General features: G+C 33.4%; 3 protein-coding genes across 6 annotated transcripts in view; 2 read left to right on the plus strand and 1 right to left on the minus strand.

The window, feature by feature from the left end:
- LOC105461442 (BTB/POZ and MATH domain-containing protein 5-like) overlaps positions 1–1,880 on the plus strand; it is a 4,992-nt gene extending 3,112 nt beyond the window's left edge. For 2 of the 4 annotated variants that reach the window (XM_011707940.1, XM_011707939.1), the window contains exons 2-3: positions 410–617; positions 733–1,880. In XM_011707940.1, coding sequence (XP_011706242.1) covers positions 410–617; positions 733–788 — 264 coding nt within the window. In that variant the 3' untranslated portion in view covers positions 789–1,880. Of the gene's footprint in view, positions 1–409 lie in introns of all 4 variants that reach the window. The other 2 variants (XM_011707936.1, XM_011707937.1) reach the window with 1 other exon arrangement.
- Positions 1,881–4,679: 2,799 nt separating this feature from the next.
- LOC105461444 lies at positions 4,680–7,870 on the minus strand. Its single transcript, XM_011707942.1, has 3 exons — positions 7,709–7,870; positions 6,870–7,064; positions 4,680–6,128 (listed from the first exon to the last, which is right to left on the minus strand). Exons 1-3 carry the CDS (start codon positions 7,854–7,856, stop codon positions 5,911–5,913), a joined length of 561 nt encoding a protein of 186 aa, XP_011706244.1. The 5' UTR covers positions 7,857–7,870; the 3' UTR covers positions 4,680–5,910.
- Positions 7,871–18,727: 10,857 nt separating this feature from the next.
- On the plus strand, positions 18,728–26,491 carry LOC105461445. Its single transcript, XM_011707943.1, has 16 exons — positions 18,728–18,839; positions 18,968–19,087; positions 19,225–19,432; positions 19,526–20,028; positions 20,095–20,272; positions 20,385–20,579; positions 20,759–20,991; positions 21,067–21,216; positions 23,559–23,648; positions 23,739–23,852; positions 24,034–24,247; positions 24,340–24,848; positions 24,926–25,100; positions 25,182–25,478; positions 25,571–25,809; positions 25,888–26,491. Exons 1-16 carry the CDS (start codon positions 18,807–18,809, stop codon positions 26,026–26,028), a joined length of 3,399 nt encoding a protein of 1,132 aa, XP_011706245.1. The 5' UTR covers positions 18,728–18,806; the 3' UTR covers positions 26,029–26,491.
- Positions 26,492–27,584: the final 1,093 nt, after the last annotated feature.

Genomic DNA, 27,584 nt, shown 5'->3' on the forward strand with positions numbered 1-27,584 from the left:
AAACACAACGCATTTGTGACATTTCCCAAAGTGATAATTCAATATATTTTGAAGCATATATCACGAAGAAAATTCATACATCCAAATGCATCAAATCTAATTTTTACTAGCATATGTAATTTGAATGCAATTAAAAATTATTGCTGCAAAAAGTTTACTGCAGACTTATCTATTATTTGTCAGAATTCAAGATATAATTTTATTTAATATACCATGTAACGTGAAAAGCATTTAAAGAATTTCACTTATATAAAATATATGTATTAAAGTACATCAAAATGCATGAAGTATAAAATTATAAATAAATTTAATATATTTTACTAAAAAAGATGCAGAGATTTTTAAAATACTCTGATCTTTATCATTTTCATTATTTGTAAGTTGTTATAAGTTATAAGCTTATTTTCAGAATTCTGACGAAAAACAAGTTGAGAATGTCTTTACTGAGGAGTCTTCAGAAAAGCAGCAGGCTTTATCAGTTTTACCTTCCTATGTCAAGAGTTATTCTACCACACGAATTGAATCAACTACATTCGAGTATTCATGGAAAATCGATCAATTTAAGCTTGTTTGCAAAATTATAGATACATTACGTTCTGCACCATTTCCAGAAAACGGTAAATACATGATTCAAATGAATATTATACGTAAATCTGAATCTCCAAATGAAGTCAAACTTGTGAGTGGTAGTAATACATCAAATATATACTGTAATTCCTGTCGTACTAATAGATCATTTTACTGTCATTATTGTCGTAATTCCAACAATTCCAAATGTACTGAGGTGAAATGGCCTGAATCTCTAAGTATGGTCCAAATTTATATGCGTACTAATACACCATTTTCTGGTTCATGTACTGTGATGAATCCACCTAACTCTGTACAATCAAAAACAGTTTCGGGTCATATAGAGGATATGACATTATTAATGGAAACTTCAGACTTTGATTACATTTACACCGATACGTTTAAAATACACTGCAAGTTTGAAATTTTTCATACAATAACAAATAAGGCTATACATATGAATGTACTACCCTCAACAGTATATTCAGAAGTCGTAAACTTTGAAGACTTAACACTTGATCAGTTTGAACCTGAGAATGGGGACTCAATCACATTTATAATAGATAAAGAACAACATGTTATACCGAAAAAATTGTTGTATGCTACCAACAGTAACTACTTTAAGAATATCTGTCTTACATATAAGGAAGACAAAAAAGAATTGACAAATGAATTAACGAGAAATAATGAGGTACAAGCTTTTAAATACCTTTTGTCATTTATTACAAATGGTTCAATAAAACAAGTACAAGATGATTATGACATGCTTAAAAAGTTGTTAATAACAGCCGATAGATATGATGTATCAGCTTTAAAATTAACGTGTGAACATTATTTATTACGCTATATTACGATTGAAAATGTCGTGGAACTTATAAAACTTGCATCTTCGTCCAATGCAAAATTTTTAGAATCGCACTCGTCAACTTTTTTTAAGTTATATAAAAATGATATTACAAATACTAAAAAATTTCAAAATTTATCGTCAGAAGATTCATGTAAGATAATGGAATTGATTGAGAACAGTAAAATATGTGAGACTAGCACTCCACAGTTTTCTTTGACCCCCAACTGTGAGAAATATTAGTTTTACATCCACTAATATTTGGCTCATATAATATTGCAGTCTTGGATAAATTAAGAGAATTGATAAAGATATTTTTCTTATTTAATTACCAAAACTATGTTTTTTTTCTTTTTATAAATGTATTAATTTTGAAATTTTTATGTATTTTTTTATGCAAATAAGTATTATACAAATTAAAAGTACAATTTATGATTTGAGCTTCTATGAATGAAACTTATTAATTATATTTAACAATTTTAGATATAATTTTCTCAAGTCTACAAGTTGATCTAAAATAAATGGAAATAAAAACAAAAGTATCTTTACAAACTTACATTAATTATATATGTTCTATTTTTTTTTATATCTGTATTATATTTAACGAAAAAATTCCAATTGTTTTTTAGATCATCTTGTGTGAATATATTGTAATGTCAGGATTTTTAACAACTGCTTTCTTTCGACAATACAAAGCAAATTGTTTTTGATGAATTTAATATTGCTTTTTTTCTCAGTGTTATGTATTTAATCGGTTTTCGATATTATATGCTTAATTTGTATACCAATAAAATGCATTGAAGTAAAACCGAATTCGTAATTATATTTTAATTTATATAGATAAAAAATATGAAGAAAATTATATTTCATTTTTCCTTTATTATTTATTTTCCTATCAGTTTCTTTATCATCGTGATTGATACATCACATGTATAAATCAACCTTATGAAACTACTTTTTTTTTATTGAAACTTATAAAAAATGTATAGGTAAGGTGCATTCTATGAAATCTATTAACAATATTGAAAGTAATTCACATAACATATACTAGATTTTAATTACTATTAGTACATTTTGGAACACATCCAATATTAAATGTATTAATTTTTAAATGCATTAAAAAAATTTCTGTAATGCTCCGTGGTAAAAGAATAAGTAGTCGCGCTCGTTTGTATAGTTGTTATTTCTGTAATCAGTATTGGCAAAAATGAGACGCGGCTTCGTGGAAAATGAAATGAAAGGAATACTCTCACGCAAAAATGAGCCATATTCATATTAGCGTTAAGCACTTTGGCGTACATAACTATAAAGGTGGCTTTTCTTTGTGTAAATATCCCTTCCATTTCCTTTTCGGTGAGGCTGGATAACACGTGATCGCGTGAGTCACTTTTTTTTCGTAGAAACCGTGAGAAGGTGCGAGCCTCGTCTTTCTAGCATTGTCGGCCATTGTTACAGACGGAATTGTTACATATATCGCTATTTCGCAAATAACGGTAAGCAAAAGACATATATCTGCCATTGGTGTCCATACGGAATCTGTACACGCATTATTCTAATATTATAAGCCTCATTATTTGTTCTTGATTCTTCAAAAATTTTCGTTTCAAATATTAACAGTCAATGATTATGTTATCTAAGCGTGCTCACGCGTTTGTGAGATACCCGATACAATCTGAATTCTCGGAAGGCAAGCATCGTTCCTCGATGTAAACCTTCGTGGAAACCTTCCGGTGTTATATTGGGATTGAAAAAGGATCGGTGCGTGATAAGACCTTTCCAAAGAGTATTATCAACCACCAGCAACGCTGCTGATGTTGTTGCTGCTTTAACGCTTCGGCGGCGACGATCTTAATTATCGCATAGCACGACCCGCGTAACGAGGGTTGGCATGTGGTGACGTAATGTACGAGAAGGGCCTAAATAGCCGAGACCATTGTTGTACATACAACGCGTACGTCGGATCTGTTGAGGCATTAATAGTCTCGCGTGACGTAATTAACTCGCGGCCAACGAATTTCCTGCATTATGGGGTGACGTACGTTCAGAAGGGTGTCCTCGGGCTCTATGCTTAATACCGGAAGTGGGTCGCGGCGGCGTTGAGCCTTGAGGATTCAGGCGGGCGCAACCTTTCTCGCAAAAGTTCAACTCGAGAACCGCCGTTTATTTGCGCACAATGTGCGTTTAACGCGCGTGCCGGTGACGCGTGATGGATAAGTTGTATATATAATTTACGGTGTGTCTCCGATTCACTCAAATATCACGAGAACAAATCTCTTGTTTAAATATTATATATGTATATATAAATCATCTTTTTGAAAATATTTAATTTTCATGCTGTTATATTAAACGTTACACTTTTCTGACAAATTTTTTTTTACAATTAACGTTATAGTGATAATGAGGAAGAATTAAATATGATGGTTTACAAAAATTATAGTCTAACGCAAATTAGCAAAACTTAAACATAAATTTTAATTTATACTTTTCAAACTTATTAAGTTTACATGAAAGAAGTAGAGCAATTTTTATTATTACTGTAAATAATAAAGAAATACAAACTTGACATGTATACAGTTAATCAGTTGTTTTATTTATGAATTTCCGAATATTTCCTGGATTTTAAAGAAAAATATTCTACAAAAGTGATTAATTAAGAGCCTGCGAGATGAGTAAGAGAAAACGTATAAAAATATAAGCGTCAGATAAGCACGCGCCATAAATCTAGATAAGAAAGGATAGTTTAATCAGTCATGGCGTTAAACGCGGCTGAAATAGCGCGTAAGTTGCACTTAAGCAGGCGTAAACAGTTAGCAAATGAGAATTTTGCGCAGATGCGATCAGCACCGCCGCGGAAAACATTAATCTCCCGGCTTGCGAGGCGTGCTCTCTTTCCCGGGGCCGCCGCAAAAAGTCAGTCAAGTCGAGAGACAAAAGTAGGTTTCATTTTCACCGCGTTTTTCCGCCCCGTTAATGTTACCGCGTGCGACGTGGGCGAGCACATCTAATGGCTTCTCAAAGATTCACGACCGCACAAAAAGGTGCGAAAAGAATCTGAGAGGGGGAGAAGAAAAGAACGAAATAAAATGTATACCAGTTTTAAGCAATCGCGTTCGGAGTTGCAAATACGTGTGCGAGAGTTTTTGTTATTAACAATAAATATACATTTTAAATACCGAGACTTGGATGGTCTTCCTTTCGTTTGCCGACGGTTCTTATCTAGTGAAAGAATTGTAAGAATGTGTTTTTAATATGTAAATTTATTTACATGTTTCCTTTTTCATTTCTTTATTTATACATAAAGATGTATACAATTAAATTAAATACAGTAAATCTGTTATTTTCATTGCACAATAGATGCATATATATAGAAAAATATAAAATGCTTTAAAAATTCAAAGGATAAACGAATCGCAGGATTTAAAGCGACGACGTGCTAAGCAACATGTAAAAAAGTTTCATGACATTTTTTATTTATCTAAGGATTAATTAATAGTTAATTATAGTCGAAAATTTTTATCGAAATTGTTTTTTGATCTCTTACAAAATTTTAAGTTATCTTGATTTATCGTTGCTTTAAATCCAGTCTTTTATGTATAATTGACACGCTATTCTAAATAGATTATCAAAAGCGATTGAACACTTTGCATATAAGAAGGCACTTTTAAGAAAACTTATTTTAATAAAATTTTTAATAGAATTTAAAAGGTACTTTTATTGTCGGAAATAAAATATATGTCGTCTTGCCGAGACAATCAGATACCAAAAGCAACAGGTTTGTCATGTCTCACTACTGTCCTGAATATTTTAAACTTATTTCACACTTATCTTGAGATGTAATAAACAGATCTATTGTCTTAAAACTTAATCAGCTTCTCATTAGTTCTTCTCAAGATTAAATTTAGTTAATTAGTTGTAACTCAAAGCTTCATTAGCAGTGAATAATACTTCATTTTTTAACAATGCTAAATGGACGGATAGATAGATAGATATATCTTAGACTATTTACATAAAAGAGATTTCCAGAGATCTTTTATGGTATATGGACGGACGTATAATTTAATGTATTTACAAGACTCATTAAACTGGAACCAGAGTATATTCTTTGGTAACTTTGCAGTTGATTTTTTTTTCTAACAACAGTTTGACGATCATCTATATAAAAATTGCGTATTGAATACTATAAGTTCTAGAAAGTTTATAGCTATTATGTTCGTCGCTTTTTAATTATTATTGCTTTTTAATGCATCTTAAATATAAACTGAACACAGAGACATGAAAAATATTTATGATGGCGTCTAATTAAAATTTTGCAAAAAAGAAAATCAACTACAAAATTTTTCGAAAAAACATCTGTACCATTCTGTGCGCGCTCATGTTAGCTGTAATCGAAACTTCTCATTTCCTACAACAGAAGCTTCAACATCGATTCCTCCTTCTGGTCCAATATTTGTCTTACCGTTTTCATCTCTTGAAAACTTGAGAACTCCGAAAACTTTTTTTCACTTGAAATAAGATAGCGTAATGATGGCACCGCATGCCGTGAGGAGCAGCGTGGTAAGGGACGCCAGATTGGATGCTGCGTTACAGGCGTCCTCGGAGCAATAGCATTCCTGCCAGTAAACTCCGTTCTCGTGAACGCCCCAATTACAAACCCCCGTGACCCCAGTACTGGCGACAGAAGCGCATCGCCGGATCACCTGTCGCCACCTACCATCCCCTTGAACATTGCCGATTAATTAATTAATTACTCCTCGCACACATATGCAACTCGAAATTCAACGCTGAATACGCGCATATACACATATCAGCTAATGCGATGATCGGTTACCATTTTCCATAAAGCGCATATTTTCGTAATTTTATCAAAAGAAAATTAAATTAAAAGCTGTCTTTCTAACAAGAGATTTCTTTCGATCGGGATTTTGTGGGTATTAGATTTCTTGATTTATACTCAAGATAAGATGATCATCTTCGTCATTATTTGCGCTTTTATCAAATGTCGAATGTAAATACAGTTTAATACAAAAAATATTCATACATGTATTGCAACTTCTGATTATAAATTATATTTATAAAAAATAATTTTCTAATTCTAAGTAAATTTAATTTTTTATAATTCCATGAACTTCTTTAAGTATCACAAATTTTGAAGGACTTGATTTACATAATTTAAATTTTGAAAAATATTACTTAATTACATAAAAAAATAGGTCACATTTTTTCTTTAAATTAAAATTAAAGAAATTTTAAATAAATAAAATGTAAAAATAAATACATTAAAAAGCGAAACGTTTTGGATGTATCGATAATAATAAATACAACCAATTAAGAAAAATAATGCCAATTAATTTGTGTTACAGAAAATAAAAACAGGTCACGATAACTAAAATATTTGAGATATATCTCTTTATTTCTCATTACGTAATACTAAATATCATTTTATAATAGATATACTTACAGATGAAACCACGTGGGCTTTGCTCCGTGTATTTAACACAAAACGTGCCAGGCATGTGCGATTCCTCGCTGTTACACTCAATAGGCACATTCCTCTCTTTGTCGAATTTCGTGTAAGCCCCGCAAAGGTCGTCCTTGTACGGATCGCTCGGATCAGTGTCGGAGCTACACTGATAACAGCGTATCCCTTTAGTACCTGCACATTCCAAAATAACATAACAGCGTTAATCACATGAATCATATACAAGTTGACTCAAAGTATCTAATTAGAGCAATTGAAGCAGTACCCCGATGAATTTGAATAATTAGTTCGTAGTAAATTAATCCTATTGGAATTAATCGTTGGAATATTATGACTGGAGTAACTGATGGAAACCACAATTCCTAACCTAGAAATCATATGTAGAAAATATTTCTATATCATGCTTTTTGAATCTCTTTTCTATAGTTTTATTGAAATACTAAATTTTCTTCATTGTTACTCCATTTCTATTTTCAATAATAACTGTGATAAAATACATCTCTATAAAAAATATAGACATTTTTATATTTATTCATATTCCCCTTTCTGTATTATTTTATCATACATTATTATATTCCTTAAAAACTATGACAGCTGAATATTTTCGAGACAAGTCGAATTAAAGCTGATTAAAATTATTAAAGGGTCATATCAATCGTCGAAAAATTTTCACGCCCATAAACAACGCCCGTAAACAACGAAGAATTGATCACAGAGTTTCGTTTCCAAAATGGCGATCGCAGGTGCATTCACTGCGATACTTTAGACACGTTTTTTTTTCCTCTGATTTATTCTCTCTGGATCTTCGCTTGTCTCACCTGTCGTGGCGAACAACAACAGCACGCACAACACAATTGTGATATCGTTGCGCATCATCGTTAACGTCGCTCTCTCGGAGCTTTCCTTTTCGGAGCGAGCGAATGACACGCGTGTTCGACCGCACTGCACGTACGCACCTGACGTCATTCATTGGGCGTAACTGCTGTGAAGTAAGCCGACGATTCTCCCCTCTCTCGACTCTTACGATCCCCCCCTGCAGCCTCCTTTTGTCAACGGTGGATCGTGATGCGCGGTGGCCCTGGGAGGCCCTGAGCGTGACATTCGCAGTGCCCTTTCGGCAAAATCTCCAAAGTTTCAAGCGGCTTCTAACAAGGGAAATTCAATTCCAATTAATACGAGATTTACAACTTCCAATTATTCTCGATTCTTGCACGCGAACCCTAATTTGGTCTCTAATTGAATTAATCTCGATAAAGTATACAGGGTGTCCCATAATAACCGCCTAAAATCTTGTGGGCTAGTAGAGCAGATTAAACTGAACAGAAAAGTCCTTTACCATTTTGCAAAAGTCGCAATCGTTAACGAGATATTAATTTTTGAAGATTGCAAATAAACGCGTATCCGTCCGGCCCACCGCTGAATACCAGCGGTGGGGCGGTCGTGCCAGTCGTATCTCGTCGCGCTGCTAGGCATGAGGTGATAGACTCTATCCCCACACGCTTAGCAACGCGGCGAGATATGGCCGCCCCACCGCTGGTATTCAGCGGGGGGTCGGACAAATACGCGTTTATTGCCAATCTTCAAAAATTAATATCTCGTTAACGATTGCGACTTTTGCAAAATGGTAGAGGACTTTTCTGTTCAGTTTAATCTGCTTTATCAGCCCACGAGATTTTAGGCGGTTATTATGGGACACCCTGTATAATCGATTATAATGAAGCTACCAGTATGAAAATTGTCTTTTGGTTCCTTATTAGAAAAGGAAAATGCAGAATGAAAAGGATATTTTATGGAAGATCGCAATTAATGAAGCTCGTTTAGCAGGAGCCAGCAATTTCTCCATTCGCTAGGCTAAAGTTTTCGAATTAAGATAAGAGCGCCGAGAGCTTCGCGGCTTCTTCAGAGGCTGGGGAGCCATTGCTCGTATATATTCTCTCCTCGATCTCTTTCCCTCTGACGAGAAACACAGAAATATGACAATATAAGAGCGGACAAAAGGTGTATACGGTATCATTGCAGAGCGCTGCAATATCGTGAGCAAAAATCGTCGTTCCCGAGAGAGATTGCTTCAGAGCGTGTCTTATCTGCCCCGCACCGATCTTAGAGCGTTTCAATTTGTTTGCGTTTAACTTGCGAGGTGTCACGCTAATAACGTAACGGCATGAATAAATGCAAATCCGATATCTAATGAAAGAGATAGATGGATAGGAAAAAGAAACATTTCAATTTTCGAACCATTTTGCGTGAGAGAATTTTACATAAAATAAAAATGTAATAATTTTAAAAGAGAAAAGCGCTGCTACGCAAAAATTATATTTTTCGATATAAAATAATATATTTTGAACTTTGGCACACAGCATTTTTTCCTTTTCATGTAAAATTATCCTAAAAGGATGAAATATGTAAATAATTTTTTTCAACAAATGTAAATCTGTATGCGCTGTTTTTTACGTGTGCCTGATGTTGAATTTTTAAAGGTAGCTTTACAGAATTAGAAGTGAATATATAAAAGCGTCTGTAATAAATTGTATAATATATTCTTGGTCACAAAAATTTCAATATTTGTAATAAATAATAAATACTGTAGATGCATATATTCACATAAATTTAATTTTACATAATAAATTTTAACAAACAATTGAAACGAGAAATTATCGATAAAATATTCAGGAAGCTTCAACATTTACATTTCAAATTCTATTTCTGCAGCTTTAAATTGTATTTTTTTTATATCTGTAGAAACTTATGCAACAGATTATATTATACTTTCGGATCAATACTAGAATAATTCTCGATAAATAGATTTTTCTGCTTCCGATCAAGATTACGTATCGCCCCCTCGAACGTGTATTTCCTCTAAGTCCCGATATCTTTAATCGCACAGATCATTTCTTCTCAATTTCGCTACCAATCTGCACCACCCCTATTGCGAAAAGATGCGTTCCGAGCCGCTGATCGGAATTTTCCCGTGATTGGAAGTAAACTCAATCCCATCACAACCTTGACACCTCCTTTGGCGCCCCTCACTTCGCCGCGCGAAACAGATAGCCACGGTAAATTATTCAAAACGTACCCTCTCTATGATCTATGGAGGCGCCCCTAAACCTGGCACCGACAATCCATCCTCCCTGCTCCCCTTCGCCTTCACACTCTCTCATTCCACCTACTAGCCTGTCCGTTCGTACCGCAAAACTCATCCTTGTTTCTCTCTCTTTCTCTCTCTCATCTCTTCTTCCTTCTGAATCTTGCTCGTTCTCTGTCTCCTCATCACCCCGTTTTCCCTCCATTCGTCTCCACCCTCCCGACTCACTCGCCACTTCTTCTGAACCGCGCACACCATCCCCGGAGTATTCTGACTTTTCTGACAGCCGCCACCGCCTTTATCCCGTCCAACGTCTCCGGACGAGCTTACAAAGACGACCAGGAATTCAATAAGTCCGATAACGTGCGGGTCCTCCGTGAGAGTATATAGTAAGCCGGCTAGTTGTTCCCGATAATCGCCAACATATTGATTTCGCTAACGCGAACACATTTGGACGTTATCCAGATCGATTGATCAATCTATATAGTCGCCTCGATATTAAATTTCTAACGTTCTAAGTAAAGAAAAGGTCCGCAATTTAAGAAAAAGTTAGAAATTTAGTTAATAATATTCTGAAATTGTTGATTATTAATATAGCAACACTAGCAAATAATACTAATGCTGTTAAGCTAATATTATTATAGAAAATATATTAATAGTACTATTATTTTTTTTATTATAGAACTGGTAACATTGTTATATTATAAAAATATTTTATCGCACAAAATGCAAATATAATTATATCACATTTTAGAGATAATGTTAATTATATAATATATTATTGTAATATTGTCATTTTATTGTAAAATTTGTTTGACACAATGTTATTAATTTCAAACTCTGTGACCAATTTTATAATATAAAATGATAATCATATTGAAGAAAGAATGTCCTCCAATATAGATGTTGTTGGCGCACAAACATAATATTAATATCTAATATAATATTAAATAGCATTACAACGTACACTGGATGTGCTGCCGCATTCAAAATAATTAACGAGCCAGCGCTCTCTTTCATCACCGGCGAAAGGTTGCAAGACTGCTTTTGTAAAATGACTACGCTATGTATGCGCAGCGAAGGGAAAATTGGCGAAGGCGGAGCTCGATAACACACCGCGTCGTATATTCGCATTCCTGGATGGTCCTGGAGAGCGTGCCTTCCCTCGTAGGGCGGAAAAAAAATCGTGTCTAGCGCGTGCTGCGTTAAATTCTTTTCCGTGGCAAACTGCCGCACCGGCTGCTACTCGCCCTCGAGAAGTCGTTCCGCAGTCGAGAGTGTGTTTTCGCGGATAATATTGTATCGAGCAGCGCACACCGCGACGCGATGCACGCCGCGGCATCAGATGCCGACAAGTATCGGTTTTGCCTCGTGTGTACGTGTCGTAATCGCCCTTCGCCGATGTCTTCGCACGAATGCACTCGACTTCGTTGTACTGTTTTTATTAAAATGCGAGATAGACAAATAAATACAAAAATAGATATTAAAAAATAAGATAAATTAGATGACGAGACACGGTAACAGGTAATACGTGTGTAAAAAATATTGTTTCCCATGATATTTCCTTAAAACAAAAAGTAAAACAGAATAAAACGCCGAGCGTATATGCACTCGTGTTTATAACATATATATCAAAACTTTTAAATTAAATTAAATTTGTTTCATGCCTAAATAAAGTAAATATATAGAAACCGCAGTTTAATTATTCCTGCAACTCGTCTCTGGCCGTTCATCCACCCCGTCCGTCCACTTATCCGCGAATGAATATGACGCGAATATTATCGTGACGTTTGCATTTACGCGAGGAACACATCGATCCGCGTTGTCGCGTTCCACCAAATACGATGCCATCGGAAAACGATAAAGAGGAGCCCCCGCATGCACTCCTGTCTCCCCGCCGCTCGCTTGGGAAGCTGCAAATCGATGGGGTGCGTATTTTATTTAAATTCGCGCGACAGAGAGAAGATGAGAGTGGACGAAGGCGAGAGGGAGAGAGAGAGAAAGAGAGAGAGAGAGAGAGAGAGAGAGAGAGACGGGACGCGACGCAAATTTGCAATTTCAAAATATTCCAGTGAAAAAGGGAACGCCCGGTGGGAGCGAGATGAGAAGAATTGGAAGGATAGGGAGCTGCAGGGATTTAAATCCCCTCGCGTCGTCCTCTCGTCCTGGCACAATTGTTATTTTAATTCGACTTTTTGTTATTAGCCCGCCGCTAATTCGGCCGAACTCGTCGTGCTTTCATAATGCTTCCTTATCGCCGTACTTTTCTCTCTTCTAGTTCTCCGTTCTCTCTCTCTCTCTCTCACTTAGTCACAGTCTCATTAAAACGATGTCAGATTGGCGACAGAGTGCTCAGACGTCTGGAGTGCATACAACTCCTGCTGGTTTAAAAGCAAAAAAATTACTTTGTGCCCCACCAGACGAGTGAGAGTCCTTCTTGTCCGCTCGCTTCACCGGAAAATGTGCATTTTCCCGATTTGGCGAATTAATTCGCGACGCAAAGCGGCTTTTCAGCGTTGCCATTGGGCGTCTTGCGCAAACAAAAGCGGCATACAAAGCACTCAGTATATTGTAGCTATAGTATTCTCAGTAGAAAATTGTGAGAGTATAAGAAAGAGGTTATTTAATTGATAATATATGTACCAATTTTTAAAATTTTAATATTCTAAGATAATTTAAAATATTAAACTAGTTTAATAATAATAAATAAATAACGTGCTTATCATTATCGATTGTTTGTCTAAAGTCATCAGTTCTGAAATTATTAATAGTCTCCTGCAAATGTCTAAAATTTATTATATCACGAGTAAATTATCTCCATTTTCTATAAATTAGTAATATACGAGTATTTCATTACTTGTTTTCTATGTATAAATAAAGAAAATTAAAGTGGCTAAATAGTTTCATCTACCTATTTTCAATATACCATAGACAAAAAGTCGTGTGGCATTACTGACGAGTTTTAGGAACGCATATACGAAGAGCACGCGTGAGATCACGATTTGTCCCTGATCAAAATTCACCAAAGGAACAAGAGTTGCACTCTTTTGTGCCGTGCAACGGCCATTCAGATGCAGATATAGGGGAGTAGGGGACGAAAGTTGCAAACTGTTGTTCAGACGCTGGTACATGTATCTGTGCTATCGGCACCTATAGATCTCGAGCTAAATGCGATACCGTGCGGACAGACGAGAATGTGATAGCCGGCGAAATGAAGAAAAATAACGTATCCGGCCGACGAACGCGGGCAACGACGCCGGATCGTCGCGACGCGCGACGGGACGGCGCCGTCGACGGTTGCGTTCCTACAAAAGCAATGACGACGTGGCCCGTGGGCGCGTTGAATATTTCATAGGGTAGCCACCACGGAGAAAACCGCGGTGGTTCGACCCGTTTCTCTATCTAAGCGCACTTTGCCGTTCACCTTTAAGCCCGTGGCGCACAGGGTGCAAAAGGGCACGGGCCCTTTTGTTGCGGTTAGGTGTCTGCGTCCGACATATATATACCTAATTACGTTTAACAGATTTTAGAAAATCTTTTTAGCGATATATTATGTATTATAGTTAATAAAAAGAAATATATCGCGCGAACGTAATGAAATGTAAATAAAATTTGTTTCACAATTTGTTAAAATAAAATAAACATTGTTAATGTATAGTCGTAATATATATCGTCTTTTATTAATTGTAATTAAAGAAATTTGTTAACTGGTGAGATGTATTATAGATGCGCATTCGTCGGAAAGTGAGTAGTGATTTTTGAACCTAGTAAATATAGTGATTTTTAGAGGAAAATCATCTAGCTCCATGCTTTTCTGCTTCTCCACGTGGTGCGCAGCGATACTTATTAGCTTAACTTCAAGAATTTCTTCAGATCTCTAGAATGTCTTGTGGAGGAAATATTAGTAATAAAGTTCTCTTCGAGCGTTGTATAATTCCAAGGTTTTAGTTTTACTAATAACGTTGGTTAGAGACGTTTAGTGATATTAATTGTTTTATCTAGAACATCTGTTGTAAATAACGATCTGTCAATAAAATCTATAACACGGAAAAGGATCGAAAATAGTACCATAAATAGTGATTGGAGAATTCATCGAAAATCTGTGCGATCCACGTGAGTAGTCACATTTTGTTATGATAAATTCTTATGATAAAGTGTCTTGTTTTCATGTTAACTATGGATCATTGTGGATTACTTCGCATGCCTATACTATATATCTATGCCTTCTTACAAATATTTTTCGGATCCGCCGGCGATCTTTAAGAAAAATTCTTTTGAAGTACGTAGTAATGTGCCGTAAAGAATTTCTATTGGACATTTCTGATGGACAAGCCTCTAAATTTCTTTTATAAAATCTAATAATAGAATAATGATAGATGAATGATTATCATTTCTTCGATACTTATATTTTTTAAAATAATGCCACGCCATTCCACTGAAAGATAAATTTGTGAGATCTATATTTTTTCCCACATGCTCAAACATGTGTGCAGTTATATGTTTCTTTTATTCCTAAAAAACAATTATTCATATTTATTTTGACCCTCTCCATTTTTTTCAAGTAATTTTTTTCATAATTTAAGTTAATTTTAGAAAGTCTCGTTTTTAATTACGAGCAATTCAGATTTATCCGAAAATGCGCGCTTTTTCAAAAATTTGATACAATTTATTCTAGTTCCATCAAGAATTATTATTTTTAATTCTTGATGTGAATTATTAATTATTATTAATTCACCAAAAAATTATTATTTTGATGCAGGTACTTTTGATAATTTCTAATTGAAAAAATTCATCTTTTATTAAAATTTATTATAAAATTGTTTAAATTTAAATAATTTGCGTCTAATCTAAAATTGCAAAAAATTTATCATAAGTAACAGTGGGTAATTCATTGAATATTATCCGCAATTAACATTGTGTGCATGCTATTTATTTTATACAAGAGAAGGATGATCCTCAGGTATCTTTTCCTAGAAGTTTAGGTACCTAGAATGATTGATCTTTCTTTAACCTGCGACCTGACTGTCTTCTACAGGACGATTTTAGATCAATATCGTACACACGGTAATCCACGTAACTTCAAACATAAAGCTAGCGCTGTTCTGGGCCATGCAAGATAGCACGCGCGTTGCAACTTGCAACTGCAGCGTGCAATGAGATATCTTGTGTGTGTGCCACGGGCTTTATTCCGCCTCTCGCACGGAGCCACGTGTACGTACACACCAATAAAACGAGGGTGGCACACGTACGAGGCGAAGCTTACAGAGAACGGAGGCGAGCGGAAACGCCCGCTCGTAACGGAACCGAAGTGGTTGTCGGGGAATTTGCAATTCCCATCGGGCATTCGGCCGCTCTCTCGAATTTTGGAAAATTCCATCGCGAAACCCCCCGGCGGGCCGGTTAAATCGCGCTACTTACATCGATCGATCGCGCAACGAAGCAGCTAACTCCCCTGGCGTTCAAGACACGCTTCATTGTGATTTGGATCTAAACGATCCGCGAGATCGCGCGATATATCGTTTAGTATCACATAACTTACAAGATAAAGTGACGCAATATCGAGATGTTTGATCAAATGCGCATGTATACAAAAAACCATAATAAATAGAAAAAAATAAAATAAAATTGTCGACAATATAATTTAATTTCATTTAATTTAATAAAGAATTTATAATAAGTTTATACATGAAAAAAATTGCCATATTGCGATTATTTTTTCACAAAAATATTAGACAAATGTTTTTTGCTGACTGATTGTTTTCTTTCTACCTACGTATCCATAAAAAATTATCTAACTGACTGAAGCAAGTCTTTCGACTAATCCTAGGAAGTACTCTTTTGTTAGAATACGTTTTCTACTTTTAACTGCTTTTAACTATACCCAACCTTCGAAAATACAATATAATCCCCGCAATGCACACAAAGTGAATTCTTTGGAGAGAGAGAAAGAGAGAGAAAGAGCGAATAAACGAGAGAGAGAGAGAGAGAGAGAGAGAGAAAGCGGGGGAGGGGGGAAGAGAAAAAAGAATCTCCCATAAATAATGTTTTTGTTCTCCAGTTAAATCGTGAAAAAAGTGGAAACGGATATTCAGCATTGGATTATTGTAAATTTTAGAAAATTCAAGTTCGAAAAGGAGCTGATATTTCCCATTTCTTTCCGAAACTCTGCTTTTTCTATCAAGTTTGGTTATCGACAATTCTCACGCGATTCCAGTTTTGTTCGCGTTTTCCTCGCGTGTCGCGTAGTCAATGGTGGCCAATAAAACGACCTGGCGAAGCCAGGTAATTGATGTATCGTCTTGACTGGCACGACCGTTCGACCTCCCCTGTATTTTCTAACGTCAGGCCAAACCGTGATCATTAGTTAGTTGACGCTTAGGCACCTCCTTACAGTTCCTTCCCCCGACTTGTCGGCTCAGAAGGATCAGGTCATAAGGTCTTATGGTGAACTTGTGGTTGATTGCTATAAGCAGCGTAGTTAACCAACCAAGTTAAGTGAACGCTCTTCTTCTGCATAATTTTAGGCATGTCATAAATTAAAAATTTAGCAAGCAGCAACAGGATTCATGTTTCGTAACAATAAAAAATGCGCTTACTCTGATCTAATTCCGATTTTATCGGAAAACAGATGCAACTTTTCGGAAAAAATATTTTCGTACTAACCACTGCTTCAAATAAATTTTTTGTTTAAAGTTCACTTTAAAAGCGATTTATAATTCGCATCAGATTTCACGATATAATTCTATGTGTAATATTAATTGTGCCGTAATTTGATATACGTATTTTAATATGCGTATAGTGTTTAATATGTGTATTTTTATATATTTTACATAATATATATTCTTTTAATATTTTTCAAATTTTTCGAATAATACATAAAATTATAAACATATAATAGAACTCCACCGTAAATTGAAACAAATTATTGATCTTCTAAAATGGAGCATTTAAAAATATAATTGTCGCTTTCAACCATTATCAATAAGAACTTAGCAATACACACGAACGTTATATTTTATATTTCACAAATGAATTAAATACGTTTTTAGAAATGTTATTCGAAATATATAGAATAAAATTAAAGAATTATAGAATAAAAAACTAAAAACTATTTGTTAATTTTATATAAATAATATATTTGTAAAAAGTAATCAATCTCGTTTAAAAATGTATATCTCATTTCACTTGATAATATCTATTCGGCATGAATGAAATATTGATAAACTAATTTTTCTTAATAATCTATATTACTTCCTATACTTATGACGCAAGTGAAAATCGGTTTTCTAAGCACGAAACATGAATTCTATAAACGCGTTCGAGGGTCAAGATGAATTGACGCATTTTAAACGTATTGCAGAGAAAACGTGAGGAAGAATTCGATCATCGAGCTGTGTTCCCGACTGCGGAATATCAGATGCACGCGAAAGCGCGGTATAATTCATTCCAATTTCGACACACAATTTGTTATCCGCTTGGAATACAATTCGTACTGTATTACAGTGCCGAAACTGCTGTCACAGAATTTTTAGATTTTATGATACGAAACTTGTTTAAAATGATTCTCTAACAAATAGTGCCTTGAAGTATTATATCCTTAATATATGTCTTATATAATTATTATATCCCTAATATAGTATTAGATTTTTTATTAAACTATCTTCTTACGTATAACCTTCAACTGACGAGAACTTCTTGAGCTTGATCTCAAAACGGAGTTTTTTTTAATCTAAAAAGCAAGATTCTTTGTTAAAATAATCGTAATCAAACAACACGAAGTATTTTAATAAATTAAAGATAAATTTGATTTCGAAAAATTCAGAATTTTTAAAAAGAAAATAAAAATTTGGTAAGTCAATATGATTAAAAAAGATAAGATAAATAAAAAGTCCTATTGAAAAGACCTTTCGATAAGAAGATAAGAAGCTATTCAGAATTTTTAAAAAAGGGGATAAGAATCTGCTAAGTAAAAAGTCTTATCGGCATGACTTTTCAGGAAGAAGATAAGATAGCTTAATATATTAGGGCATCTCGTGTTATTTTGTTACAATTATTTTAATCATCTTGCATTTTAAGCATTAATCTTGAGCTCAAGCTTATCTGGTCAGTAAGTTATAGCGAACGAACTTTCGTCTCAGTGCACTGAGGCCATATCATAATTTTGCGTTCCCTGAATAAAGCATGGCCAAAAATAACAGTATTCTATCATTTTCAAAATTTTAAAATATTACATTCCGTTTCACACGTAATAGCAAGACGTCGACACAAAACGAATCTTCGCTGACGATATAAATTTTCCTTATTGAACATCGACTGAGCTTGACTTCGTAGTGTTAGCGATATTCTCGCTGAATTTATCGCGTATATCGCGATAATGTTGAAAGCGAGATTCTTTTTAGCAACATACGTTGTTAAAAAATCAGACCAAAATATAATTAGACATGAACATCTGATAAATTAGACGATCCAAACGATAGGATTTGCATATAGAACGAAAGCGCGAACAGTTTATGAGATCAATTTATAAAGATTTATAAAGATCGATAATATTGGAGCGCGAAAGAGATTGACCAGAGGTCAATTGAAATTAATACGGTATCCTTAATTAAAACATTTTCTTTTCGTTAAACCATTTCTATGATATATATATATTTTCCCAAATGCTTTCCCTAAACTCTTGGTAAGGTTACTTACACATCGTAATAATAAACAAATATTGTAACAGTAGAGTTTAAAGCTTGTTAGTCACGCAGCATTCGTGGTAATTTGAACAGTTAACGTCTGCTCTCGAGAACTATCACATCACGTTATCATTATAGAAGACTCGATTAACGATGGAAAAAAACTCTGTGAAAAAACATAGAAAGGTAATATATATGATACATATAAAAATCATTAAAAAATAACATATGCATAAAAAATATGGCATATACGATTCATTCTGTCACACTTGCAAGCATATAGAAGCATTACCATTAAAATTATATCTTTTTAGCATTTACCCATGATAGAGATACAAACAAATTTAAGGGGCGATAAAGATCCGATTCCTCAAGACAATATTGGAGATTTGATTTTGAATGCATTTAAATCTAGGCCGAATTTCGTAGGACAGGTAACGTTTTCTAACAACAAAAATTTGTGTGCCAAACGGTAGAGAAGAGGAATATTCGTTAATAAACGCGAGAATATATAAATTAAATACTATTAGATAAAATATGCAACATTAATTAATAATAATGCGGCTCGCAGGTGGATGTGGAAACGGAGGAGCGACTTACGTTTCAACAGATGAGAGAGAATAGCGTGAAATGTGCATTATGGCTAAAAAAAGTAGGCATAAAAAAAGGCGATGTAATAACAATATGCACGCGGAATTTGTCGACCGTCTATACGCCGTTTTTAGCGAGCATATATATCGGCGCTATTGTAAATCCGTGGGAGGAAAAGTATTTCGAAGGTAGATTTGCCATTTTTGTTTGAAATTCAGCAAATAATTTCTTATCACACCAATGTCCACTTATTTAAATCTTACTTATTCAAATATTTCTAGATATAATACGAGTTATGTATTTCCTGGTGATAAATGAGCCAGACTTGATCTTTGTCGATCACGATCACTTTTTTGAGCTCCTCTCGGCCATAGCCATCTTAAAAAGTATTAAAAAAATAATTAAAATCGTAACCATCGGTGAGAGTAAATCTTCAATAAAATTTAACTCTCTGGAAGCTATTCTGAACTACGACTTTGATAAGGACGAAGTCGACAAGTTTTCGTGCGAGAAGAACGATATAATGGACACCGCGATTAGGACATTTTCGTCTACTGCATTAAATTATCCTGGTCAGGTGAACGTCCCTTACGTAGCATTCGTATCGCCATCTAACAGGCAGACACCTGTTATGTCTCCCGGTGACATTGGTCTGTGGTACGAATCTTTGTGTTGGACTCACAGTCCTCTTTTGACCGTTCACTCCATACTTTCATACGTGACAGCGATAAAACCTGTGGTGTTCAGCGAAGAAAATTTGTTTAAGACAATAGAGAAGTACAAGGTAATATTCGAAAATGTTATCCGAATTGTTTTGAAAGTGCATATAATATCTACATGTGCTCTCTAGGTAACGTGGGTGTTTCTTGAGAGCAGTACGTGCAATCAATTGATTCAAACCGATGCTTTTTTTATGTGCGACATATCTTCCTTGAAGACACTTTTATTTGATAATTGGGAGATAAAAAAGGACATTCATGGGTCACTTCTCGCGTTGCTGTCAGATGTTTCTGTCGTTCGAGTATACAGTGTGTAAATTCTTATAATTACATTTGTAACTAATAATTAATGAAGTTGCAACGAAGAAAATTTAAAGTGAATGATTTGTGATTATGAACTGTGCAATGGATGCTATTTCAGGTAAACCAGAAATTGGCGTGATCGCTTATCAACGAAAGAATGATGCCAGAGAACAATTTGCAGGTCATGTAGCTAAAAATGTTCAATTAGCGTTTATTACCAAGAATATGAAACAACTGGGCCCGAACCAAACTGGCTTGATTTGTTACAGAAGTCCGTATACAATATATGGTGACAAGCACAAAATAAAAGAACGTACGTGTTGTGATACGAAATATTGGCTCGATAATGCGTAACAGCTTTTTTGTTTAATAATTTTATGACTGCAATTTACATATAACATCACTCAAATTCAGAAGTTATACTGAAAAACTACAGACAATTACAAACCATTAATGAAGAAACGTTTAATACATTTATTGCATATCCTACAGCGTGGTGCTATCTCAAAGATAAGGGCTTCTACAATGAGAACGGCGAAATCTTCATCATAATTGATGGATTTCACCATTTTGTTAGATATAAAAAGACCATTATCATACCAAAATCTATCGAGACCACCTTAAAATATCATCCCTCTGTGTCCGAGGCCATTGTAACAGCTGTGCAACATCCCATTGATATGCAGCATCCGGTGGCTTATATTAAGACAAAACCCGGATTACAGGTTTAAAGCTGGTTACTTCTTTTCGGTAAAGTCAAAAAGAGAAATAGATTTTGAAAAGTTCACGTTGTGTCTTAGGTAACGAAACAAGATCTGATGGAATTCATGAAAGAAGAAGCTCCCGACGAATGTCAACTCCGCGGAGGTGTGCACTTTATTAAAAACGAAATTCCACGGCTTCCCAATGGAAAAATTTATCGACGTCTATTTTGGACTAAAATTAATGACTGAGCGTATATGACGATAATATATATTACTTCTTTTATGATCAGTTGTAGAAATGTATATCGATCTAAACTACGATAATACTACGATAATAATGACATATGATGCTATTTTTAGAAGATCAGATTATATAATACTGAAAATACGAAGCTCCAATATATCAGAAAGTCTTTTCTTATTTTCGTATTGTGTCAAAATTGAAAATACAAAAAGACTTTCTGACCAAACTAATATATTTACGTTTTGTTACTCATGCAACAAAAGACGACGTACTTTTTACGGATTTTATTAAAGATTTAAAAATTAAATAACAATGGTAAAATAAATTGCTGTTAATGGCGGACATATCAAGTGGGTGCATTGCCATGATATTGTTATCCTCGACAAAATAGTATACTTTCTCTTATTCTTGTAAATTGGTTGAAAGAATCGACAGTAATTTTCGCGAATTTCTATTATTAGAAGATAAAATTTTATATTGTAATTATATTTTTAATAATGTGATTACATTGTGCAGCAATCAAAAACTATCTAAAACAAATACAATTATACAGTTATATTAGTTTAAATATTACGTAATTATGTTCCATATTAATTAAATTTATATCAATATAATTATATTACATAATATATAATTAATGTAATCATATTAATGAAATACATAATGAAGTTGTATGATGGTATATTATTTCTTTTATGATCAGTAGAAATGTATATACATATCTAACAGTTACGATAATACTACGATAATAATGATATATGATGCTATTTAGAAGATCAAATCAAGGATTTCTTAAATCATAAAGCCTAAATCTCTTCAAGAGATATTAAATTACAATTCCAATAAGTTTGTCAACGAATAAATCGTAAAAGCATTCTTCTTGTTAAAAAAAATTAGTTTCTATTAAAAATCGGTTTCTATAAATGAGGAGATAGATCGAAACATTTTTATATTGCAAAAAAAATTCGGAAATCTACATAATGGCTTTCGAGCGGCAAGAATTAGCAATTCTAGAAAATGTAAAGATATGCGTTGTTTATATTCACACATAACTCAATCTATGTTATTTGATTGTTAAATTAACTAATAAAAATATTTTTGAGGATTACTCTTTCAGTTTTTAGCGGAATCAAAATCTTAAAACTACAAACTGGGATAGCCTTACTAAATCAATAAAATAAATAAAATTAAAACATTTTTTCTTATAAATATTCCTTTCTACATCTCTATAAGTTTCTCGAGTGATCTATCTATTTTTATATGTACCTTAGTTAACATCAGTTTAATGTTAAATTGAGGTATTCATTTCAGTTAATAAGAAAAATCATGAATTGCAGCTATGGGGAGAAATATTATGTAAAAACGATAAATATTGTATGTTGTATGATTAAATGATGAATATCAAAGTATCATACAACATCATAAAGTTAATTAATATTGCGTTTATTCGGAAATTACGATAACAAAGTAAAATTGACATAAAATAAATCTTTTTCTCATGACTACCATGTTTTTAGATAAACGAACCTGTCGTTCTTCGAAATTGACAGGTGTGGATCATTTATCACATTCTTCAAAAAAGAATATTTACGGCAAATAGCAAAAGGCATAGATATAAGAGAAACGGAAAAATATAATCAATGATGATTATGCAATGATCCAAATATAATAATAATGTACTCGCTGTGTATAATGAAAATACACTTTATGTATTATGCAAGATAGATGATAAGAGTTATCATATTGAATCAAAACGCTCACTTTAATATTTATATATAAATATTAAACTTTTTGCTATGTATATTTTTTGTTTTTTTATTTATTAGTATCAAATTTATTAGATAGTATAGAAGGTTAGCTAATTAATTATCTTCTGAACATCTCTTTCATCTTATTTTCACACTGAAAGTTTTCTCTATTTTAAGCAGGATTAAATTTCTATTAATAGATATTGCTTAGGAATTAAATAACTATTTAATAACTTCGAGTCAGTAATTCTAAAAAATAAATTCATGCATCTCTTCTCCTACATTTATAAATAATTCTATGAGTTTAGCACTTCATGTTATTTAAGTAATAAATTATAAAATAAGAAATTATTGTATAAAATAAGAAAATATTTTTATTTTTCAGTAAAAGAAAAATTTCACAGCTGCAAGACGTATTGAATTAATGGAATAAATCAAATCTAAGTTCCAAGAATTAAAAAAATTAACCGACTATTACAAAGACGCAGAATATACAAATAAAACAGAACAGAAGTAAAAGCATTGTCATATAATATCAACTACAAGCAACTTGATTAAGGACATCTCCAACAAAACAAATTCGTTTATAAATATAAATGAAGAGCTGTAGAGGAGCTAAAACCTGTCGTGCTTGTTGCGATACAAGCGGAGCTAGTCAGTATTCTTGTGATAAAATGGCGAGTCAGGTAACAGAGATACATACATAATTAAATCCATTCCATCACATTAGTGAAAATAAAGAAGCCTTATTACTAACATTATCATGCATCTTTTAGAGTTCTAGAAATGTAAAAAACGTACTGGCCGGGGAAGAAGAACCAATTCATAATGTAAATATTGGAAATATGATTTTGAGCACATTTAAATCTGATCCGGATTTTATTGGTCAGGTAACGCACAATAAATCTTATTCAAATAATAAATTTATATCGTTACGAATTGTATTGTTACATTAAGCTTACTTTTTAATAAACAGTAAAGGAATATAATATCTTATTGATTAGACGAGTAATACTACCAATGTACTAATATATCTAATATCATGCGACTGATACCATGACTGTTTTATAGATAGATGCAGCGACGGGAGAGCAAATTACATTCCAACAGATGCGAGAGAACAGCGTGAAGTGTGCATTATGGTTACAACAAACATTTATAAACTCTACTAAAGATATTGTAATATCAATATGTACACGTAATCAAATGCTCGCCTATATACCATGTCTAGCGGGCTTATATGTTGGTGCTATTGTCAACGGATGGAATGAAAAGTACTTCGAGGGTACGTTGATTTTTCTCTAAAATTCAGCGTATTATTTTAACGTTCCCATGTACCTACGCATCTTTCATCTACTCAATAATAAATCTTTTTAGATATGCCACGAGCTATGTGGTACCTGGTGGAATTCCAATCAGACATAATATTCGTCGATAATGACAATTACAAGATACTTGACTCGGCTATCAAATTGTTAAATACCAGAGAGGCAATCGAATCTCCTCCGATAATCGTAACTATTCGTAAACTCGGTAATGGTGTCAATTCTCTCGAATCAATTCTGAACAGCGACTTTAGTAAAGATAAAATTAAAAAGTTTTCCTGCGAGGAGGTAAAACCGATGAATATCATGGCGACAATGTTTCCTTCCAATGCAACACAATATTTGAATAGTAGAACGAATGTTCGTTACTATGCACTCACATATCCATCGAATCAGGAGGTACCTGCAATGTCGCCCGGTGACATTGGCCTATGGTATGGATCTTTAAGTTGGTTTTACAGCCTGCTCTTGATCGTACGTAGTATAGTTTCGCATGTTACAGCGATAAAATGTTCGAAATTCAGTGACGAAAACTTGTACGAGATAATAGAGAAGTATAAGGTAACATGTAAAAAACGATCAAGCCTTGCTCTTCGAAAATGAGCGAAATACATAATAAATATTTACTTGCGCTTCAGGTGTCGTGGGTATTTCTTGAGAGCGATATGTGCAACCAACTGTTTGAAACCAACATCTGTATGTATGATGTCTCTTCGTTGAAGCAATTCATATTCGGTGATTCAGTCATCAATTACGAAATTCACAAAGACCTCATCAAATACTTTAAAAATGCATCTATCATTCAAGTATACAGTATGTTATCATTTTAGTCACACAACAGGAAAGTCAATAACAGGAATGTGCATTATCTGAAGTTAACAATGGATTTTTCAGGCATAGCGGACTCAGGTATAATTGCTGCTTATCAACGGAATAATCAGATCGGATCTCACGGCAAGGTGGCTAAAAATATTCAATTAATGATCACTAATACGGGAACGAAAGAACCTGTGGGACCAAAATTACACGGCGAGATATGGTATAAACTCATGTGCAAGTGGTGCAACGCTGAGACATGCGAATCACCAAATTGTTCTAATTATCAAGCAAAAAAAGATACTATCACGAAAGAAAAAGATAATACCACGGAAGAAAAAGATAATGTCAACAACAATATAGCAAGCGCTGCTGGTCAGTATAACGCCTTCTCTTAATTAATATGTATTGCATGCTGTGTGGCTTACAAAGTATTAATAAAACAATAAAATAATATTACATTTCAGTTACTTCCACATGGCACTGTACCGGAGATTACGGCTACTATGAAAAGGATAGTGAAATCTATGTCATTGATAGACTGAAGGCTCTTATTAAATATAAAACATTCTATGTCTCGCCCACAATAATTGAAAACTTATTACTACGTCATCCGGCTGTATCAGAAGTCGTTGTACGATCTGTGCCAAATAGTGCTGATCGTCAACATCCGGTTGCTTACGTCAAGCGAATATGCGGAGCAGAGGTTTAAAGATTATCTTTTTTTTTTTTTCATAAAATCGAGTAAAACTGTTTATAGAAAGTTCACGTTGTTGTATCTTAGGTGAAGAACAAGGATCTGGTAAAATTTGTAGAGGACAATTTGCCCGATATGTACAAACTGCGCGGGGGCCTGCACTTCAAGACAAAAATGCCACATCTTCCCAATGGAAAAATCGATCGAATGCTCGTTCACCGTTATTAACGGTAACTGGCCGCCTAATGATTGGTGCTACAACAGCATTATGTTTTTTAATAATCGGTACAATATTCAAATAGATAATTTTTTAACAGAGTGTCCAAGAGAATCGTTGAATATCATTTTAATGACAGATTCTTTATCAATTTCAAATGATCAAGTGACTTTTAAATTACTTTTACATTACTTAAAATGATTTTAAAATCACTTTTTCATAATCAGAAGGAGATTATTCAACGAGATAATCATTTTATTACAATATTTCAGTTTGTTGTATGAATTTCCATAATTAAAATGATGTATAAGTGTATATGTATATTTCTATACTAAACTAAAATTAAAAATCTATTGACCAATTTAAAAGATAACTAATGACTGTAATTTAGATAAACTAAATATGATTGTAATTTAGAAAACTATTTAACTCATTAATTTTAATCTTGCAAAAAGTCCTTTTTTATTAAACATTTTTAAATTTACTAGTAACTAGTAAATTTTTAAATTTACTAGTAAATTTAAAAAGTGTTTCAACATTTAAGAAAAATTTGACTGAAAATTGTTTAAAGAAACTGTCATTAGAAAAAATTAACATGATTTCGGAACAATTTTAGAATAACACATCGAAATAGTTTAGAAATCATTAAACTCTTTAATAAGTACAACTGTGATATTTCACGATAAAGCGAATTGTTAGAATGAAATTTATTAGCCTGTAATATTTCGTGATACAATTGTATTTAATATTAAATATAATAATATAATAATAAATATAATAAATTAAATAAAATTAAATATAATAATAGCTTTTTCCATTTTGTATAAAAATATAGATAATAAAAAAAAATTTTACATTGTAAATATAATTACTGTTTTATGTAAGTTGAAAAGTAATAAACATACCCAAAAAGAGATTTAATTGTTATTATACAGAAATAATCAACAACGGATATCATCCGATCTACATATGTTATATCTCATAAATTTATTCCGCCATGTCAAATATCGAAACATGTCGAATTCCATTAAATCGAGTGTTCTAGGAATTTTATATTAAATATTCTTGGATTGAAATGTCCTTGATATCAAATTGCAGTATTATACTGCGAGCGGTAAAATAATGGACGTTATGATAGACATTCTTTTATGGCATCATTATCCCAATCGTTATCCCATACGAACGTTGATCTATTGAAAATTCATACAATAGTCGACAAAACGGCCGAGAAGTCCGATTTTCATATATGTCAATGTATTACATTGAAGATACAAAAGAAAAAACTAAATTGAACAAATGGTAGGTATATCCAATAAAAAAGAGTGAGATTGATGCATGGTATACTTTACTTATTGTAACTTCATTTTCGAGTTGATACACGTATAAAAAGGAAAGTTTTTCGACTTATATCATTAATAATTGGATATCCATTTCAAAAATTTCGAGGAGAGGAAAAAAGTTATTATACGAATATCTACTTGTGGCAGTTGTTTTGGACCAATGTACAATACATACATATATCGTGATGGACACTTGCTCGACGTCCTAAAGTGTAAACTAGACAAAT

This window comes from Wasmannia auropunctata, unplaced genomic scaffold (genome assembly GCF_000956235.1).
Source record: "Wasmannia auropunctata unplaced genomic scaffold, wasmannia.A_1.0 LD288237.1, whole genome shotgun sequence".
In the NCBI taxonomy this organism is placed as follows: Eukaryota; Metazoa; Arthropoda; class Insecta; order Hymenoptera; family Formicidae; genus Wasmannia; species Wasmannia auropunctata.

Excerpts from the sequence above, each read along its gene's own strand:
- LOC105461444 (XM_011707942.1), bottom strand. The coding sequence starts at position 7,856 with ATGACGTCAGGTGCGTACGTGCAGTGCGGTCGAACACGCGTGTCATTC. Across the intron at positions 7,065-7,708 it reads GTTGTTGTTCGCCACGACAG|GTACTAAAGGGATACGCTGT; the intron begins GTGAGACAAGCG and ends TGGAATGTGCAG. Across the intron at positions 6,129-6,869 it reads AAGCCCACGTGGTTTCATCT|GGGATGGTAGGTGGCGACAG; the intron begins GTAAGTATATCT and ends GCAATGTTCAAG.
- LOC105461445 (XM_011707943.1), top strand. The coding sequence starts at position 18,807 with ATGGAAAAAAACTCTGTGAAAAAACATAGAAAG. Across the intron at positions 20,273-20,384 it reads TTCTGTCGTTCGAGTATACA|GTAAACCAGAAATTGGCGTG; the intron begins GTGTGTAAATTC and ends ATGCTATTTCAG. Across the intron at positions 25,101-25,181 it reads ATCTATCATTCAAGTATACA|GCATAGCGGACTCAGGTATA; the intron begins GTATGTTATCAT and ends TGGATTTTTCAG.